Source organism: Podarcis filfolensis (assembly GCF_964270895.1).
Source record: "Podarcis filfolensis genome assembly, chromosome: 15".
Taxonomy (NCBI): Eukaryota; Metazoa; Chordata; class Lepidosauria; order Squamata; family Lacertidae; genus Podarcis; species Podarcis filfolensis.
Window position 1 is genome coordinate 5,821,177 of NC_139618.1, and position 21,310 is coordinate 5,842,486.

Sequence of the window (21,310 nt, forward strand, 5' to 3'; positions counted from 1 at the left end):
GAAATCCCACCTTTTTTTACTAGCTGTGCCTGTATAGAGACCCCTGAGTAGCTCATCCAAACCTTTGTGGGTTTTTTCCATTTTGCTTTGCCAAAGGAGAGCTATTCAAAGACTCAGGGGAACATCAAAGCAGCCAGAGCTATTCTGAGCCCAGTGGCGGTAATTGTCGGTTGCTTCAAAACACCCCAGCTGAGCATGACTCTCCTCCCCTCTGACAAGACAAGGACTGCTGTACAAAGGGCTTCCAGAAGGCAGTGGCGACAGAGAGAACAGCAGCAGCCAAAACTCTAACAAGGGGTGGGCAGCCACGGAAACATATACTGCACTCCAAGGATCTTCTATTTGAATCATGGCAAATCAAGTGGCTAAGTGGAGAGGCCTGTGACCAGACCAACATTGCCAAGGGATGATGGGACTTGTAGTCCATCAATATCTGAAGGCTTATTATTTTATTTAGTAAAGGTGTAAGTTGCTTTCTCTGGCCCAGAGGCAACTCAAAGCAAATTACAAACAAACAATCAGACAATAAACCCCACAAAGATGCATTAAAACCAGGAGGACCGAGAAAGCATAAAACAAACCATTCCACTTGCTTCTGTAAGGCCATTGATTATTATTATTAACCCAGCCGCTCTGGGCAGCTTCCAACAAAGTATTAAAACACATTTTTAAAAACTCAAAACATTAAAAACCTCCCTGTACAAGGCTGCCTTCAGATGTCTTCTAAAAGTCAGCCAGATGTTTATTTCATTGACATCTGATGGGAGGGCGTTCCACAGGGCAGGCACAACTACGAACCAAAGGCCTGGTTAGAGAGGAAAGTTTTTGCCTGGCGCCACAGGTGGTAAGTTCTACCCTGGTGGAATCTACACACATATAAAAACAGTTCGGAAAATGTTTTTTTTTAAGTGTTTTTAAAAATACACCGAATTTTCCATAAGGCTCACCATCGCCATCTAGTGCCACATTGTATATTGCACTTAAAATGTTTTATTTGCAGCTGTATGGGTGAGTCCCCTGCCATGACCTCTCGACATCATGACTCGGGATTCCACCCCTCTTTTCTTACCTTGACTGGAGGAGTGGAGCAGCGTGAAGGAGTCATTGCCCACATCTCAGGGCTGCTGTAGGACGGGCCTTCAGCCAGGTTGAAATACAGCTCCTCCTCCCCTTCCAAACTGCTCTGGTCGCTGCGCACCGAAGAGAGGCTGATGACGATGGCACTGGTGTTGTCCGCCCGCAGCATGCGCTGCCTCCAACGTCCCAGTGCGCGGTTCACCAGCATTTTGGCCAGAGACTGCTGTCGCCCTCCCTTTCGGTTCCAAAGGTGGGCAAGGAGATGTGGAAGGAGAGAAAAGGAAAGTCACCATCCCATAACTACGACATGTACAGTGGTACCTCAGGTTACATACGCTTCAGGTTACAGACTCTGCTAACCCAGAAATAGTACCTCGGGTTAAGAACTTTACCTCAGGATGAGAACAGAAATCGTGCTCCGGCCGTGCGGCAGCAGCAGGAGGCCCCATTAGCTAAAGTGGTGCTTCAGGTTAAGAACAGTTTCAGGTTAAGTACGGACCTCCGGAACGAATTAAGTACTTAACCTGAGGTACCACTGTATTTAGGGAAGTTTCATTTCTCAGCTATGCCTTCAGATGGCCTTTAGATAGATGTGATCAAATTCTGCACGATGGCTTCCTGAGATCTGATATTATATTTATTTATATCCCACCTTTTCCACCAGACTCAAGGTGGCTTACGCAAAACACATAAAACTCAAAACATACAAAAAAATAACCAGAGAGAAAAGACTTTGCTACACAGGTTTCCCACCCAATCCTAGAAGGTTCCTGTCCTCTTTTTCCCTCATAGTGATAAGTTAAAGAAACCTGTTCATGAGATACTGAGAGAGAATATTCTCAATTCACTACCCAGCCACAGGTACTCCACATTTATTTTTCTATCATGGTTTTGGCTGGAGGTGGGGAAATTGGTGGCTATTGGTATGGTTTCAGATTAAGCTCATGCTCACCGTAAAATACTTTTTCTCTTCATGGTCCTGGCACATAGAAATGGCTTCCTGCGGTGGGATCATGTTCCACAGCCCATCACTACCCAGGATGATATATTTGTGCTTTTGAGGATCTAATGTGTGCACACTTGTGTCCGGTTCGGGAGATACAACAAACTCGCCGCTGTAGAAGTCGTAGCTCCACAGATCACCTGGATTGGGAAGGGTACAAGAGATAAAACACAAAAAAAGAGTTTTATAAGTTTTAATTCATTTAACGGGGGTGGGCGGGGTAGAGAGCCTCTGCTATCAAATGCAACAGTTCAGGATGGAATCTGAAAATCAAACTCCCTGTGCTTAGAAAACAAAACTGCCAGGACTTTAGAAAAGAGTTCAGACTAGCTTTCTCCCTGCAGGGCTGTCACAGCAAGCTACTATTGGACTATGGAGGATTAGGCTCTCATTAGCTACTAGCCAGGGGGACTATACTAGGGGAGAGCTGTACATCCGTATACCCAGTTCAATCCACAGCATCTCAAGGTATGGCAATGCAGCATATATCCATAGAACATCCCCTTACTTACAATTTCTGGTTTTAAGGTTATATTAAGGTTATGCATCCATCAGCATCAGTTTGAACAAGATCCTGTTACCAGTCAGAAGCAAATGGTTACAGCTCTTGGCAGAGGCAGCAAGCCCAAGGTCAGGCAGCCAAGCAAGAAACCCTGCCTGAAACCCCGGAGAGACACTGCCAGTCAGTGTAGACAAAACTGAGCCAGATGGACCAGTGGTCTGATTTGTGTAAGGCAGTTTCCAATGTAACCCAAGAGTTAAGAGTGTTGAGGGTACAAACAAAAAAGCAATGACTTCATTGGGGAATGGCTTGACTTTATTATGTAGTCAAATATAAGACAGCACAACTGGACACACACACAGTGGTGGTTTTCAGCTACGGAACTTGAAATTCACCATTACTTCTTCTGAAAATGGAACTCACCTCTCAGTTTAACCTATCTACCTCATCTGGGATTGAGATCCTACTGGATTTCAGTGCTCTATACACATCCTAGCCCTTTGCTGTTAATTTCGATCAGTCCTTTGCTGGCCCATAACTGTAAAACTGCATTTGTTTGGTTGCAATTTAGTGGTTTTATCTGGGATTGTTGTAATAAAGGTTGACTGACTTATTGCCCTATTTTGGAATGGAGGTGTTCCTGTGACAGGAGAAAGGGAAAAGGAGAGATGTAATGCTCTGTAAGTTTATGAGGCTCTTTACAGTAGCTGCCACGTCATGCCTGGTTGTTACAGACTGTTACTTTCAGTTTGTTTTGTACTGAATATATTTTTACATGGCTTGCATCCTGTATAAAAAACACCCCAAGTCAATATATACAGTTGCAATCGAAATTATTCAACCCCCATTGCAAATCAGGTTTGTTATCATTTCAGCTGTTTGCAATGAGCAACACAAACAAAAGCAATTGAAATCGCTCAAGCGGTTTCCCCAAATTCAGCTGGAATTGCAACTTATATTGGCTTCTCCTACTGCCTGTGAGGTAGGTTCTACTGAGAGGTGGTGATGGGCCCAAGTTCACCCAGTGAGCTTCATAGAAGAGTAGTGATTCGAACACAGGTCTCCCAGGTCCCAGTGTGACACTCTAGCCACTGCAGCACAATGGCTCTTAAACAGGCAATCATCCCTTCGCATAAGCAGCCTGAAGGAAAAGATTTTCTGACTCGATTTTTCCTCATGTTACACAGCCCCTTAATAAGGGCTGTAACATCTTTCGGTGTGTTACAGTACAGGTACGCCTGAAAAACAAACTGTTACCACTTGACAAGAAAAGGACCTAGGGCCGTAAGCCAAAAACAGTTCTACTCAAGAGTAGACCCACTGGACTTCATGGACCTGAGTTTGTCAGTCCTTTAATCTCAAAGGATCTGCTCTGGATAGCACAGCTACAACAGCTACAACCCCTAGCAACTGAATAACAGCATTTTGTATTTTTTAGTGTGTGTCTTTTTGTCATCAGAAAGCTCAAAACCCTAAAGTGCTGAGGCCCCAGTAAAGGCAGCCATTTTTTTGTGAGCTCCACTCCTCGCAAGGCTTCTTTTTCCGCCCACGCAGGCACTTCAGAAAGCGGGAAGCCGCTTTAGGAAATAAGGAACCCAAGCTCTTTTGTTTCCTGAAGTACAATGCTCATTTCGCCATTAGCGCCGCACGCCATCCAGCTGACAGCGTTTTCAGACGCTCGACAAGGAGCCATTCGAATCAATTACTCCTATTTACTACAGCCAAGCACAACCTGAGCCGGTCCTCATTCGAGAGCTAATTTCTGCCTCTGCTAAAGCAGAGATAAGAGGGAAAGGGAAGAACTTGTTCTCCCATTAACAAGGCTAATTAGGGGGAAACACACACACACACAGCATCCCTGATCGTAGGGGAGGCTGTCTCCTCCGCCCACCAGTTAGCACAAAGAGGTTGAATCAGCTTATATTAAAATGGGGGTGGGGGATGAAGATGAACTGCATGGAATCAGGTCCTGTTACGGCCTAAGAATATAAAAAGAGACTACTGGATCAGGCCAATGGCCCATCTAGTCAGCATCGTGTCCTCACAGTGGCCTCCCAGATGCCTGAATGGGAGGCCTACAAACAGCACTTTTCTCACTTGGGATTCCCAGCAACTGACAGCACAGGTAGAGGATAGCCATCGTACCTCATAGCCTCGGACAGCCTTATTTTCTTCTACTAGTTTGCTAATTCTTTATAAAAATAGAAGAAAAAGCCCTGCTGGATCAGACGAAGGTCATAGTTACATCATACATTTAAAGCATTATGATACCACTCGGAACAGGCATGGCTTCCCCCCAAAGGATTCTGGGAACTGATGCTGAGAGTTGTTAGGAGACACCCCCGTTTGCCTCACAAAGCAACAATTCCCAGAGTTCCCTGTGAAGAGAGATTGACAGAAACCATTCTGAGAATCAGAGAATTCTGAGAGGAGAACTCCCAGCACCCCTAACAAACAACAGTTCCCAGAATCCTTTGGGGGAAGCCATGCTTGTTTCAAGTGGTATCATAATGCTTTAAATGCATGGTGTGAATGTGACCAAAAGGCTCGTCGAGCTCAGCAGCCAGCTAGAAGTCTATCAGGAGTCCACAAGCAGAACCCAAGCCTGACAACATCCAAAGGGCTACTGATTCCCTCCACCTGCTCCTGGCTCTCAGTGAGGCCCTGATCTGGGCTTGGGCTTTTGTGTGGCTCCTGCTCCTCCTGAGTATTCACACGTGGACCTAGGCAGACACTTTGCCAGCACCTCCTAAGCTCCAGTATGGTTTTCTGCCTCTTATTTATTTATTGCATTTATGTCCTCCACCCTTCCCTTTTCTCCAAGGAGCTCAAGGTGGCATAAATGGTTCTCTCCGCTCATCTAATCCCCACAACAACCCTGTGAGGCAGGCAAAGCTGAGAGGCAGTGACTGGCCCAAGGTCACCCAGTGAGCTTCATGGCTAAGCAAGGATTTAAACCCTGGTCTCCCAGGCTGCTGTCCAACACTCTAACCATATGAGCTCTCTGTCTCTTCTGCTTCTGGGGTGTGTGAAATAAATCCTAAAGGGGGTATATCTGGATCAAAGACTCCTCAGGGCTACAGACTGTGCAGAGATCTGGGGGGGGGGCATCCTCTAAGGATGCCCCACGTTGCAAGTCTGGGCAGGGCTAAACCAATATTTCCACGCAGAGAGGTAGCATGGCAACGAGGCAGCTAGTCCTGACATGTTAAATTGGTTACTCGTCATTCATTGAGCATGCTCAGTCCTCATTGGGCTGTTTTTTAGGGGAGGGGAGGTGGAAGTTGCCCTCTTAGTTTTAATTATTATTTATTTTTTCTGCGCATCTGCAAAATGCAGGGTTTCCTTCAAGTATGCCCGTAACTTCCCTCTTGATTTTTTCAGCAGCGCTGCACAGCCGTTGGCACTCTGCCACCCGACTTCGCTATTAGAGGGAGCAATATATAACAGGTTTACACAATCCAGTCAAGGAGTGGTTTTTGGGGGCACGACTGGAAGACTCATAAGCATATCCACCTGCAATTAAGCCTCCACCTGCCATTTACTGGCAAAGGAGCTCATCTGGAAAAATGGCTGGGAGGCAGCCAAGAGACTGTCGGATTAATTGCCTTCAGTGGGAGGTTTGGAAACGCTTGAGTCTCACTAAGGCAAAAAGACTGGGGCGGGGGGTGGGGAGGAAGTTCTCTCTATTCTAGTACCTTAATACATAAATGGAATGCTGAGCTACTGCTGAGCTACAGCACTTCTTCTAAAAATGAAACAAGATCCCAGTCCTCATGACTCAATGAAGGACTGATTTAAATAGACCCTGAAAGCTGCCTTGTACTTTGTCAGACCATTGGTCCATCTAGCTCAGTACTGTCTGCACTGACTGGCAGCAGCTCTCCTGGGTTAACTCCCAGCTCTACCTGGAGATGCGGGGGATCAAACCTGGGACTTTCTGTGCATATGACAGATACTCTACCACCGCCACAACCTTTTAAAGGCTTTTCATAGTGCAGGCAATTTTCCACTGACGTGTGTTTGAGTCAAGCAAAACCACATGAATTCACGTGTTGCTGCGAACCCAGAAGTGGCACTTAAAGCGGCAATAACAGCCCCCCAAAAGTGCAAAAACGGTGCAAAAACAAGTGTCTAGCAATCCCCTGAGCCTTTGCAAATGCAATCCCAGGAGTGCTGCTGGGTTTTCCAAGGGTTTCCAGAGGTTCAGAAGATGTTTGCAATCAGACCTTAATTCAGAGCCATGAGCCACTGGAATCTTTATTCTTTGGAGAAGAATGTATTTTGGCAAATATATATTTGCAGGCAGGAGGTCTCAGATTCAATCCCTAGCACGCCCAGGTAAGGCTGGGAACGCACCCTGCCTGAAACCCTTGGAGGAGCAGCATCAGTCAGTGTAGACAACCCTGAACTAAGTGACTCAACATAGGGCAGCTTCCAATGTCCCTAAGCGATGGGAAGCCAGTGCTGAATGTCGCAGCTCAGGAGAAGCAGATCCAGCAGGCTAGGCGGCTCTTCTTTCTTGTTGTAAAAGGCCAGGAAAGAGAGAAAGAAATCTATTCAGGTGCAGAAGTTACACACACCCAACCCAAGAGGCCCCTGCTTGGGGGTGCAGAGGCTGGAACAGCGGGTGGGGGGTTTGCAGGGGGAGAGAGAGAGAGAGAGAGAGAGAGAGAGAGAGAGAGAGAGAAGAGAAGAGAAATATTTCCGGCAAGGTAAACAGATCCACATGTGCCCGAGAGCCAGCAATGTAAACTCAGCAGCGCAGGCCCAAATCCCCACACGGGGAAACAGCCGCCACTCATCCTGTTTTCGATTACGTTATTGTGTACACTTTGCAGCACGTTTGCTTCCAGTGAGAGGGAAAGAAATTGCAGGTTTGCGCCGGGGTAGTGGGAGGTGGGGAGGGCGATCAATATGGATAGCGGAAAGACAGAAAATCCCGTTTGCTCATGAAGCCTGGTTGTAGTAGGGTCTCGCTAAGGTGGACGTCAGGCAGGCAGCTGTGGCCAAGGCCTCGCTAAATCTAAGATGGATCCTAGATGGGTCAGGCCAAAGGCCCATCTAGTGACTAAACAGATGCCCCAAAGGGAGGGCTGCAAGCAGGAACTGAGCACAACAGCTTCCCACTTGCTATTCCCAGAAGCTGGTATTGGTATTCAAAACTGCTATTCAGAAGCACACTGCAACCGACAGTAGAACACGGCCATTGTGGCTAAAAGCCTTATTCTCTGTGTATTTGCCCAATTCCTTTTTAGAGTCATCCAAGCCAGGAGCCACCACTGCCTCCTGCGGAAGTGAGTTCCATAGTGTAACTATGTGAAGAAGGACTTGGCTGCCGGAGTCGCCCAGCCTTCACTGGATGGCCCCATGACACAAACCTCTGCTCCCTAGGCACTTTCCCCACCCAATTCATAATCTGAAACGCCTCTGTCACATTCCCCGATGGGGCGAAGACACACACAGTAAAGGCTGGTTTCTCAAGAAGCAAAGATATCAGTGAAATTCCCAGAGAGAGACTGGGAACCAGAAGCTGCAACCAGAATCCACAGGGCTGGTGTGGTGGATCCCCCAACTGTGACAGCAAAGCAGAGGGGATAGAAGGGGTTAACTTAACTCGACGAAGTGTGTAATTAAAACATTAACCATCTGCTAAGGTCCATCTGGCTTTCATTTCCTTACAACTGGCACACAAAAAGGGGGCGGGGCTTTTTTTTTTTATTTGCTGAGCGCACTTCTGAAGTTCCTAGGCCATGCAGAGTCGAGGCCTTGCCTCGCCTTTCAAGCTTCTCCACGCACACAAACACTCACAGTCCTCCATTAAAATGATCTCCTGTGGGCAAGAACACAAGCCTGCAATATTACTCTGAGAACCCCAGGAGGAAGATAATCTACAAAACCTATTGTGAGGGAAGGGCGGAGGGCGGCGGGGATGGGAAATCAAGCGTATCCCGAGGCTTCTCCTCCTCCACTTTGAAAATTCACAGCACCGACTAGGCCTCGCATTTGCACAACAGCAGCAGCCCAAGGAGAGTATGGCAATCCAGCATCCAGGCCGAGGGCCACATTCTCTTGTGGGGATACATTGCAGGGGCCGCATACTATTGCTGGTCTGGCCGGGAGGCAAAAAAAAAAGTCTGCAGCAACAGATATTTATTTAATTTATTCCATTTCTTTGAAATCTCTTCCCGCAAACTGCATCTCAATTTCGTGATAAAGATATGGCTCTTACCACAGCAAGCTACATTCCAGTTATGCAAACGTCAGAGGTTTCCATCGCTTGCCATGCAAAAGTCACCCCCCGCCGCCACCAATCTCTCCATCAGGGAAATGAGAGGCATTAATGCACGCCAAAGACACATTTCTGCCAGGAAAAGCACCCAAGGAGGGTGGAGGGACGGGCTGGGGAGGGAATGCAGCCTGAGGAAAGTCTCAAGGGCCAGACAGAGGCACCTGAAGGACCATATCCGGCCCCTAGGCCTGAGTTTCCCCACCCCTTTTGTAACGGTGTATGTAGGATAGCAGGTGCCGTGCCAGATTAGAAGTGGGGACAGTCGGCTTCAAATCCCCACTCAACCCTGAAGCTCACTGGGTGTCCCTCATCCGCTCAGCCTAATCTACCTCACAGGGTTGCTGTGTGGACAAAACAGGCTAGCAACCACTTTGTGAGGCTGGTATATGGAATCAAAACAACATCCCCAATGGTGTAACTGGAAGGGCCCCTGTGAACATTTACTGCTGGGTTGCCAAGGCATGTCTCTGTGGTGTACAGAAATGGAGATGGAGCGGGAAGGGGGAAGGGCTGTGTGGCTCAGTGGGTGGAGCACCTGCTTTGGATGCAGAAGGTCCCAGGGTGAATCCCTGTCATCTCCTGGCAGGGCTGGGGGTGTGGGGAATCTTATTACAGAAGGATACAAGTAAGCAAACCTAACGAGTTTATACGGGAAAGGGTGTGTTTTCCTTGATGTACTGGAATAGTAAATACCACGACGTGAAACAAATTGCTTCTGGTTTAAAGCAAGCTTTTTTTGTTTTGTTGGCTGTTGTCGGCATCCGTCTGTCTCGAGAGGGAATGGAGTGTGCCTCCGGGGGTGAAGCCAAACTATGACATTAGCAGCACTGGAGCAACCTCCCTGGGGCATAAGCCTTAACTTTGAAATACTGTAAATCCTATCGTGTGCCTTCACAGCAGTCAAAGTGATTGGAGGAGGAACTTGGCAGAACGAGCCAACTATTGGAAAAGTGAGACCGTGTCTGGATCAAAGGAGTTATCTGAGGTCAGAGCACGCTTCCTTGCTCCAGGAGCTACTGAGGTAGGTGCATCTACGAGGGCAGCCAGCATTGGGTGCCAGCCAAGTGCCTGGAGCATTATTGACAACCTAACAGTTTTGAGGATAGTGGATAGAGACACACAGGGCAGCTTTCCACCCTCAAATGGAGAATGCAGCATTTTCCCAAAGCTGTGAGAGCCTGTTTGCCACCTGAGCCAACAAGCTTGGCTGCAAGGGGGGCAGGGGAATGAGCAGCTGGAGCCCCCCCCCCACAAGCGGCTGTGCTAGATTACCCAAGAGGCAGATTAAGCACATGCTTAGGGCACCAGAAAGGCAGGGGCACCCAAAAGAAAAATGAGATTTTTAAAAATAAAACGATTTGGCATTTGAGATTTATTTTTTTTAAAGCATCCAAGTAGTCCATCAGGACTTTGATAAGACTTCATTACATTCCTCTACACACACTTGCCCTACTTTTTTTGTTCTCTTAACCCCACATAAAACCAGGGATACTAACATAGTTCAAAATAATGCGAGGAAATCAGATCCTGTTATGTATTACAATCAATCTATGGGGGTTTTCTAAGAATTACTTTTTTAAATTTTATGGTTTAGTATGGCTTTTGTTGTATTACATATTGGGGGACAATATTTTCAGTGCTTAGAGCCTCTAAAGTGGTGGTTTTCAGCTAGTCCAGACCCAAGACCCACCTCTGACCCACAACGTGGGACCTGCTTTCACTTTTGTTTTATACTTCAGCAATGCTAACAGTGCCCATTATTAATCCTAAAATGGCGGCTCACAGAGCACTATACCTTTGCATTACTAAATGAAATGCAGTTATTTTTACACTTGCTCTTACCCGAAAGAAGCCATTGAAAAGGAGCGATTTTTGCATCCCGAGAGAAGTCTGGAAGCCACCGAGATACACAAGGCAGTGAAGAAAGTGCCCCTGTGCCATAGGAGCTCTCTCACCAGAGGCATAGATATAGGAAGGCAATCCATTCACAGACTAGCACAATCCACCGTCTCTCATGAGGCCTGCACTAACAAAGTTACGGTGAATGCTGGCCCTCCCAGAACCAGGATACAAAATCCACTTACAACCATGAAAGCCACTGTAGTGTAATGATTGTAGCGTTAAGACGAGGGCCTGGGAGACCAGAGTTCAAATCCCCGCTCAGAAGTGAAGCTCAATGGTGACCTTGGGCCAATCACTCACCCTCAGCCTAACCTACCTTGCAGGGTTGCTGAGAGGATAAAATGGACAGGAGAAGATATTTGCCATCTTGAACTCCTTGGAAGGTAGGTGGGATATAAATGAACTTGAAATGAAACTGTGGTTTCCAGGGCTAGAAATCTGGGAGACCAATTTTATTCCTCCACTGCGTGTTAAGTGAATAGTTTCCTTTCTCTCCTATGGGGAAAAAGCGCCTGCATTGGACTGGAAGCTGCAAGCTGCGCCCTACTGCCCCAAAGGATATCCATAGCATTGGCAGTCAAGTTAGATCTCCTCCGCCCCCATCATCTCCTTGGCCTGGCCAATCGCTTGCTTACCTAGGGCCCGAGCCACCGCCAGGAACGGAATCTGGTCAATCACTGTGCTTCGCCGCACAGGGCCGTTGTGGGTCAGGCGAGGCCTCTTCCACACGACCCGATTCACGCCGGATTTATTGATCACACTAAAAGAGTCAGGGCAGGGTGGCAGGGAGAGGAATCCAGGAGGAGAGAATAGGGGAGAAGAAAGAGAAGGCAAGTCAGTTACGAAGCTGTAAAACTGTCAAAGTGTGAATGATCTCATTGTTTTTATAAGTAGGAGCTGCGATAAAATGTTGCAGTGCAGAGCTGTGCTGCTCAGGGGTCTAGCCAGCTAAGCACCCTATTCCATCCCCCACTCGCAATTTTTCCACTAACCGTCAGTCGGATTTTGCAACAAAGGCTTCGTGGAGCTGCTTTTGGGGTTTTCTCCCTATTTAAGACTTAAAAGTGTATATGGCAAACTACCTTGTATTGAGGGAGACTATTGGCCCATCTGGTTCAATACTGTCCATTATTAGGAGAACCTAATTCCCCTCACAGAGCTAAAATTCTCATTTATCGATCAATTCCTCTTTCCAGGGAACTCTGGAAACTGTAGCTCTGTGAAGGGGATAGGGTTTTCCGAAGAATTCTCAGCTTCCTCAACAGACTATAGTTCCCAAGGTTCTTTGGGGCAAGCCTTGACTGCTTAAGGAGTTACAATACAGTTTTAAATGTCTGGTGCAGATGTAAGCTAAGTTTTACTCATCAGTTTCAATGGGTCTACCTTGAATATGACTATCATTGGATACAACCCAGTATGTTCTGAGTTGACAAACAAATGATAATAAATAAATAAATAAATACAAATAAATAAATAAATAAATAAATAAATAAATAAGACAAAAGCTGTAGAAAGAACTCCTTGCCACTGGAAAACCATCAGCAGCAGAGGAAAAACAGAAGACTCATTCTGAACCCCCTAATGCGTCCAATTTCTAGCAACTACAAAATAGTGTTCTCAACTGCAAAACTTGGACTCAGATCTATTTGAATCCTAGAAGCTGAAGGGGTGACAGGAGGGGATTCTGGCTGTATGGCCAAATGAAAAAGAGGGAACGACAAAGAAGCCTATCAGGCCAATGAGGAAACCTCTTAACACTGATAGGCTGCAGCTGATCATGTGGCAAGGCCAGACTCCCTATAAAAGCTTCCGGATTCCTTGACACAGACAATGAAAGCACTTCACTGGCAGCCTAGGGCTGGTCCTCGTGCTGCTCCTTCCAATGTGTTTCTTTCTCCACTTCTGGGGTAGAGGAAATAGACACAAAGGCAGCACCAGACAGGTCTGTTGCCCTGAGATGCCACCCCCTGCCACGACCAAATTGCTGATGTTCAAAATCTATTTTTATTGTATTAATTATTATTATTATTATTATTATTATTATTATTATTATTATTATTTTATTATTTACTGCCTGCCCTTCAACCTAAGGTTCCAGGATGGGTCACAGTATTAAATGCCATTTTAAAAACAATTTTTAAGAAAGCTTGCAACCATAAAAATAAGATGGTACCCAAAAACATGCACCTCAAGTGCCAGAAACCAGGGTACAGAGGTGCCCTGTATATCTCCAAAAGCTGTATAATAAAGGCGTTTATTTAGACACTTGCCTTGGCCTCTCACCAAAAGCAGGAGCAAAGATTGTTCGCATTAGCCTTTTTTAAAAAAACAAAACAAAAACTGAAATATGTAAAACTACCCAAGTACCTCAGGATTTCCCCCAGCAACAGTAAGAAGAAAGGAAGGGAGAAGCAGACGTCACCAACCCTCTGGCAAAGGGTTCGTCAGGGACAAGAGCTGCACCTTGAAATTTTCAGCACCTGCTCTCCAGCGCTTAACCAGCAGGACCAGTTTGGGAGCCAAAAAGCAAACCACAGATGCCAAGAAGCAGGTGTCAGTTAGCTATTAATCTTTCAGAGTAGCAGAAAGGAGCTGTATGCCCAATGGGGACACAGAACTGCTGAGATGCAGATCAATGAAACTACAAGCAGCAATCTGGGAACCACCTATAAGGTCACAGATAATATGGAATACCACCCCCAAAATGTGTTAGCAAACTGAGTTAAATAAAGCAGATAGAGTCGAGAGAGAAAAGGAATACTGATGGCACCTTACTTAGGAACCTAAACAAAAAAACAGTGTATAATTTGAGGAGAAAGGAACAGAGAGGTTTTGGCTGTCTTCTTTCGGGCCTTGTATTTAGCAGGGAGACATTCAAACCAAACAGATAGAGGAAAAACTCCTGCAAGAACTACACAGCTGATCAGATCAGACCACCTGCTACCTCAGTAAATATCAGGTTGCTCTGACCGGTTGCTAAGCGACACCCCCTCTTGGGTAGCTGACTAACACCAAGGACAGAATTAACCGCAAAGCCACCTGTGGAATGACCTCTGGTTTTGTACTTCCAACATCACTCCTCCTAAATGAGAACGCCGTTAGATGAGGGCAGACAGGGCTGTAGCCAAAACATGGCCAACCAAAAGAGGGATGTTATCAGTGTGCTCAGATAACTCCAAGGTTTCCAGGAAGCGTACAAAACAAATCTAAAAGGGGGGAGTTCTTCCCCCACCCACCCAAAAGTAAAAAACCACCAAGCTCGAGTATGGCCAATGCTCTCCAGCACACAAAATGCCTAGTGCAAGTCAAAAAAGAACAATGAAAAGCCAACACAGGGAAAGTCTCAGTTGAGCTTGTTACAGCTTCAAGCATTCTAGAGGAAAACATGGCTGGCTAACTTGAATTCTGAACAGGAACACTTCTTTTACATGGGAGGGAAAAGAGACACCAGGGGAGCTACTATGAAACTATTAAGTGCCCCAGAAGTGACTTTAGGTCAAATTGCTTAAATTTTTTCGTCTAGTACAACCCAAATCGATTTAATTTTTTGTTGTATACAATTCAACAATCCCAAAATCTGAGAATCAGTAGCACAGATGTTGTAAAGGAGGAATGTTGTGGTATGTTGGCTGCTCTGTTGTGGCTAATGCATTTCCCCCCTTTCTAACAGAGGTCAAGACCTTAGAGCAATAACTATGCCCCGTGGAGCTAGACTGGTGACTGGGAGCAGCTGCCGGGACCATATAACATCGGTCCTAAAATAACTCCATTGGCTCACAGTACGTTTCCGAGCTCCATTCAAAGTGTTGCGTGTTGACCTTTAAAGTCCTAAACAGCCTCAGCCCTGTCTACCTGAAGGAGCGTCTCCACCCCCATCCTCCAGCCCCAGACACTGAGGTCCACCTCCAAGGGCCTTCTGGTGGCTCCCTCATTATGAGAAGTGACATTGCAGGGAACCAGGCAGAGGGCCTTTTCAGTAGTGGCACCCGCCCTGTGGAACGCCCTCCCAGCAGATGTCAAACAGATAAACAGCTATGTGATTTTTAAAAGACATCTGAAGGCCACCCTGTTCCGGGAAGGTTTTAGTGTTTGTGTTTTTAATTTATTTTTTTGTTGGGAGCTGCCCAGAGTGGCTGGGGCAACCCAGTCAGATGGGTGGCATATAAAACAACAACCACAACAGAGCAAGCCTGAAACAGGAGGGGATTCTCATCCTGCAACATGTGCCATCCCCTAGCGAAAAAACCCGATGAGCCTCTCCACCTGCTCTGCGCTCAAATAACTGGATGTTAACAAGCCCCACAGAGATGCGTTGCTGGTGATGTCAGCGAGAAAAAACCTTCAGGTTATCTCTGTTTCAGAGAGACTTGAAAAGAGAGAGGAGGGCGGAGAGGGAACAGTGCCCATCCATATGCTACAAGCACTCAGGGCAACGTTCCTATGAAGCGCTGCCAACTTCCAAGCCCCAGAGATTTTGTTTTGCAACAGGGGCACGGCAGCTGACGGACCCCCTGCTACACACACACTCGCCTGCTCTCAAGATCCCCCCCCCCAAATCCTACGATGGCTGGAAAAATCATTAAGCGCATCATGCAGCACCAGCAACAACCGTGGACTGAAAGATTGCGGGTGGAGGGCGCACACAGGATGTTCCGGGCTTTTGGGTCACACTGCAGCGTGACCACAGGATGGGAAGAAGAGCCCTGGTGGATCGGAACGGAGATCAATCTAGTCCTCCAGTGTCCTGTGCCCCACAGCAGACAACCAGATGCATCTTGGGAAGCCCATAAGAAGCCAACAGTCCTCTCTAGCTGATGTCGCCAAGCCACACGTTTTCAGAGGCAATGCTGCCTTTGGCCCTGTAGAATACATCCCTTGTGACTAACAATCCTTGGTTTGACAGGGGAAAGAAAGCACTTCTTCGTGCAGCACGTAGTTAAACTGCGGAACTCACTGCCACAGGAGGCAGTGATGGCGACCAACCTGGATGGCTTTAAAAGAGGACTGATCAAATTCATGGAGGAGAGGGCTATTGGTGGTTACATGGCTATGCTCTGCCACCACAGTCAGAGGCAAGAACGCTTCTGAATATCATTTGCTGGAAACCACAGGAGGGAAGAGGGTCTTGCACTCCAGTCCTGGATGTGGGTTTCCCCCAAAGGCATTTGGGTAGCCCCTATGAGAACAGGATGCTGGACTGGATGGATCACTGGCCTGATCCAGCAGCCTGTTCTTGCGTTCTTAGGATCACCCCGCACAGCACTGAGCTACACGTTAAAAAGAAATCCAATTTCAAATCTCACCGAAGCAAAACTTTCAATAAGAGGCCACCAGCTCTTATCTCAGACCAAGTCCCCACTGCCATATCTATGATATGGATAATAACAAAAATAATATTAATACTGAACTATCTTGTTGTACAGAGTACTGAGGTCAAGAATGGTACATTCTTTGTCTGCGCTGCAATGCATCAGAATGCAGGGGACGGCTGACATGATTAAATGCTCCCCCATACAAATAATAAATCACCACAAACAGAAAAACCAACATGCCAGGGAGGAAAGTTAATGTCAGGCCTGACCAATGTTTGCAACTGCACTTTGAAGTCTGGCTGGTCTGCAACTGCACCTCACACTCGGGCTGCAATGAAAACCATGACTGCCAGGGATTCCAACCACGGCTGACGTCAGCCAGGGTGACACTAGATCAGCAATAGCCAATGGGGTGTCCTCCATATGTGGACTACAACTCCCATCAACCCCAGCTGGCATGGCCAATAGCTTGGGAAGACAAGAGCTATAAGACACCACATAGGGTACCCCTGCTGTAGACTGTGTCTGCAGACAGCGGGGCGAAAGGAAGGTTAGCGCCAGCTTGACCAACCTTGCAAATCTACTCCGCCTCTGGTTGGGATGGGAACCCTGCTTGGTTGGCCTCTTGCCCATAGCTGGCATCCTGATTGGTTGGCATCCATGCCAAAATGACATCCAACCCCAGCAGGAGAGCAAAATGAAAAGGGGAACTCCTGAGGGCTGGCTCATGATTTATGGACTATGACTCGCAGGGAGCCAGAGCTTTTTCTGCGCCAGAGCTCAGCGCCAGATGCCGGGGTCTTGCAACCAAAAGGAGCCATTTGCTTTCATGACTTTCTTTGCAAATTTCCCAGGAGCATCTGGCAGCCTGCTGCTGGAAATGGGACTAGACAGACACTTTGCTCTGATCCAGCTAATAAAGTCACACATTCATATATACGTTTTAAATATTTCGTTTGTTTGTCCATTTCAACAGCCAACCAGCATCTCCCTCTCACACAAATAAAACACATTTTAAAAAAAGCCAGATAAAACAATTTTTAAAAACTTAAAATTTGAAACCCTGAAAAGCAAGCAGTGTTTAGAAGCTGAGGGAAATGGAGAATTTTTCACTTAGTGCTGAAATGATAGTGAAGCCTCCCCTTATTTTGGGCATTGATGGCAGCAAGGTAAGATACGCACATCTCAGTGCAGGGGCAGGTTGATATTGAATTTATCATTTGGGGGGACATTTTCAGAGACTGATGTATTATACGATCTTAGCCAAGTTTACCATCATTTAAAATCAGGAAACATTTATAACCATTGGCGCCTCCAGTTAAAAAAGGGGGAATCAGCAACTGACAAAAAGGCTCTCTCTCCCCCAACCCCATAAATTGTCTACCTGTTTTAATTTCAGGCCCAAGTCACATTAATGTTCAAAGTCCTAAATGACTCAGGCCCTGAATATCTGAAATGCCGTCTCCTTCACTACAAATCCCCTCGGGAGCCAAGACTGGCAGAAAAGCATCATGTGGTGTTACGTGATTGACAGCCCACACCGGTCAAAGTGGTCCACAGGGGGTGGAGGGAGTCAGCATCTGACCTGTTGACCAGATTCAGCTGCCAACCCTGGGGATAGATGACCAGAGAGCCTTCCGAAAACGCCTCCCCTTGGGAGCAGCATGGGACGGGCGCGACGGCACTTTTTCCTCTCACGCCTCACGCCGTTGGGCCCGCTCCCTCTTAGATAAATTGCTCCCACCTCACTGAACAACCCTTTACCCGAAGGTTTCTTTTCTTTTCCTCTTAAAATTCTACCCCAGCGTATCCTGCGGGGGGACCTTTGTGAGGGGATAAGTAGTAAGTTGGAGTCTCAGACAGGTTTTCTTTAAATAAACAATAAAGATTTATTTAAGGCAAGATAGTATATAACACAAATGGGTTAAATTTTGGCTACTTCAGGAATACAGTGTGATTTCGCTTAAATTCGTCCTCAGTTGTTTTAGCATTATAGGTTTGGTCCCTTTATACGGTGATACTTTCTTTCAGTTATCCACCCCCTTTAACAATCCTGCTCCTGAGGACTAGGACTAGGGATGTCCAACCAGTAGATTGCGATCTACTGGTAGATCCCCAGCTGATCCTGGTAGATCGCAGGATCCTTATTGTGTACAAAAAGTTGGGGGGGGGGAGCTAAAAAAAAACTGCGCAACACCACACTCTGTCCTTCACAATACGCTCAGAGCAGACGCTGCTTTTTTCCAGAACCAACTCTTTTTCCCATTAACGCTTTTTACCTCAGCCCGTCTCCCTACCTATCTACCAACCTCAACTCCAACCCCCCCTCAACCACCCTCTTAACTAATTGTCTCTCTTTAAATCCTCTCCTTTTAAACTCTCCCTCCTGGAACCACGGCCAATCAGAGGCTGCCGTTTGTTAACCATTTGCTGGCAGGTAAAAACAGAAGAAGAAAAAAACCACTTGGGTAGGCAAACTACGGCCTGGGGGCTGCATCTGGCCCAATCGCCTTCTAAATCCGGCCTGTGGATGGTCCGGGAATCAGTATGTTTTACATGAGTAGAATATGTCCTTTTATTTAAAATGCATCTCTGGGTTATTTGTGGGGCCTGCCTGGTGTTTGTACAAGGAAAATGTGTGCTTTTATTTAAAATGCATGTCTAGGTTATTTGTGGGGCATAGGAATTCGTTCATTTCCCCCCCAAAAAAAATATAGTCTGGCCCCTCACAAGGTCTGAGGGACAGTGGACCGGCCCCCTGCTGGAAAAGTTTGCTGACCCCTGATCCAACCTGTCCAGCAGAACCAACTTTTTCGTCACACAGCACAAAAAGATAAGACAAGATGGCTACCTGCCCCCGAGGCCTTCGATCCGCTGCCTCTCCTTCGGGAGCTCGGGCTTGTGATCCTGCGTCACCTCCACAGCCCGGATGAAGTCGTCCTTGGGGTCGTCTTGGACTCCGAGCACCACACCCGAGTCGCCAACGTGAGCCACGTACATCTTTGAGCCCCGGATGATGACCACGCTGGCGGTCGTCCCAGACGTGCTTGGCAGGCCGGTCATGGTCTTCGGCCACTCTGCTGCAAAGCGGGGGAGATGAGAAAATGGATTTTAACTTAGGCACAACATCCTGAACAAAAAGTACAGGCATAAACCAGGCCCACAGATACTCATTCCCCAAAGGGGTCAGGTGGCCTCGGTGGCGCAGCATGCCTTCCATCAGCTTCAGCTGGTGGCCCAGCTGCGCCCCAGTCTGGACAGGGATAGCCTCACTTCTGTCGCCTAGGCTCTGGTAACCTCTCGGTTAGATTACCGCAACGTTTTTATACATGGGGCTGCCTCTGAAGACAGTCCAGAAACATCAGCCAATGCAGAATTTGGTGGCCGGGTTGCTCACCGAGACAAGACGGTTTGAGCCGATCCTAGTCCGACTGCATTGGCATCCCATTAGCTTCCTGGCCCAATTCAAAATGCTGGTTTTGACCTATAAAGCCTTAAATGGCTCAGGGCTGTAATACTTCGAGGACTGCCTTCATTATATATGTTTAGGTGCCAGGCGGAAACATTCCTCTTCAACCAGTCCTTGGGCCAATTAACATGTATCTTTTTAAATGTGTTTTTTTGAGGGGGTGGGAATTGGTATGTTTTGTTCTGGTTTTTATTATGTATTTTGTTTTATCTTATATTTTAATGCTGTGAACTGCTCTGAGGCTTTTGGATGAAGGGCACTATACTACTACTACTACTACTACTACTACTACTATTTCTTTTACTACTACTACTACTAATAATAATAATAATAATGGGCAAAGTTTCTCAGCATAAGGCCCACATTCCCTTATTTCCAGAAGCTGCGTTCCAGCAGTGGGCAGGGCCAGAGTCAAAAGCAAGCGAAAGCATGGAAGTGACTATTCTCCGTATCCTGTGGACCAGTTCCCAAACTCAAAGGCCACATGCGCACCATCAACTTAAAGCACTAGCATGTGACTCTAAAAAGCAATGGCTTTTACCACCCCTAAATAATTCTGGGAAAGGCCATTTGTTAGGGGTGCTGAGAGTTGGTAGGAGACGCCTGTCCCCCTCACAGAGCTTCAATTCCAAGAATAAGGCTTGTTAAACCACACTGTGGCTCCAGGAGGGGAACGGGGGGGGGGTCTCCTCACAGCTCTCAGGAAGGGGTCGCTTTTCAATGGTACAGCATCTGCTCCACGTGAGGAAGGCCCATGGGTCGGGTGAGACCTCCCCCCCCCAAACCCTAGAGAGCTGCTGCCAGTCAGTGTGGACAATATTGAGCTATATGGACCAATGTTCTGACTTGATATAAGGCCACTTCCTACATTTCCCAACTCTTCTGAGACACTGAGGATGCTTTGGGGAGGGCAGGGGCGGACACAACATATACACCACAAATATCACTGCACCACGAGGATTAAAGAAACAGCAGCACAGCAAACTGTGTACAACCACAGTCAGCTCATGATCAAATCCGGTTTTTGTCTGAGCCCACACATACACAGAAGGCATGCTTAAACTCGGAGATTCAATCAAGACTTTTCGAGACACCTCTCCTCTACCCTACACACATGCAGACATTGGACAGATTTTTGCAGCCCCTTCTCTCTCTCTCTCCCTCCCCCTTGCGAACCAAATGCGCTCAGAGGAACAAAGGCAGGTCCCTCCCCTACACCCCTGAGCCATTGGCCAGGGAACAGAGCCAAGAGTGCATCAACTGGCTGCAGCACGTGCCAATTGCCAGCCAGGGCTCGGAAGCCCAGCTGCTAGGAGCAACCCTGGGTCTTGACACTGATTTTAAGACCATCGCTTCTTCTTGCAGCTTGTTCTCCCGCTCTGAATGCCCAGCTGCTGGGAATCACAAATGGGCAGATTTGCTGTTGCGTTCTTGACCTGCTTGCGGACTTCTCACAGGCAACTGGGTGACCATTGAGATCCTGGGCTTGGTGGGCTTTCAATCCAATCCACCAAGGGCTCTTTTCTTAGGTTCTTATGATCTGGAATTAACAGTAATGTACAGCCCCTGTCAGTCCTGCCTAAACCCTGATTATTATTATTAATATTATTATTGCAAGATTTTATTTATTTAGCTGTTATCTCCATCCCACTTTTCCTTCTGGGTAACAACGCTGAAAGGCAAGATCCTCAATAACCATGCAAGGCAGATGTCCATTTAAGGAGAGCTTGACTGCACCCAAGTCCACCCCGTG

General features: G+C 47.1%; 1 protein-coding gene across 2 annotated transcripts in view; it reads right to left on the reverse strand.

Annotated features, from left to right (window-relative positions):
* Window positions 1-21,310, reverse strand: part of PPM1D (protein phosphatase, Mg2+/Mn2+ dependent 1D) — a 33,901-nt gene that overhangs the window by 6,379 nt on the left and 6,212 nt on the right. For both annotated transcript variants that reach the window (XM_083587742.1, XM_083587741.1), the window contains exons 2-5: window positions 18,940-19,168; window positions 11,412-11,536; window positions 2,030-2,220; window positions 1,070-1,312 (exon numbers count right to left, since the gene is read on the reverse strand). In XM_083587742.1, coding sequence (XP_083443868.1) covers window positions 1,070-1,312; window positions 2,030-2,220; window positions 11,412-11,536; window positions 18,940-19,168 — 788 coding nt within the window. The remainder of the gene's footprint in view (window positions 1-1,069; window positions 1,313-2,029; window positions 2,221-11,411; window positions 11,537-18,939; window positions 19,169-21,310) is intronic.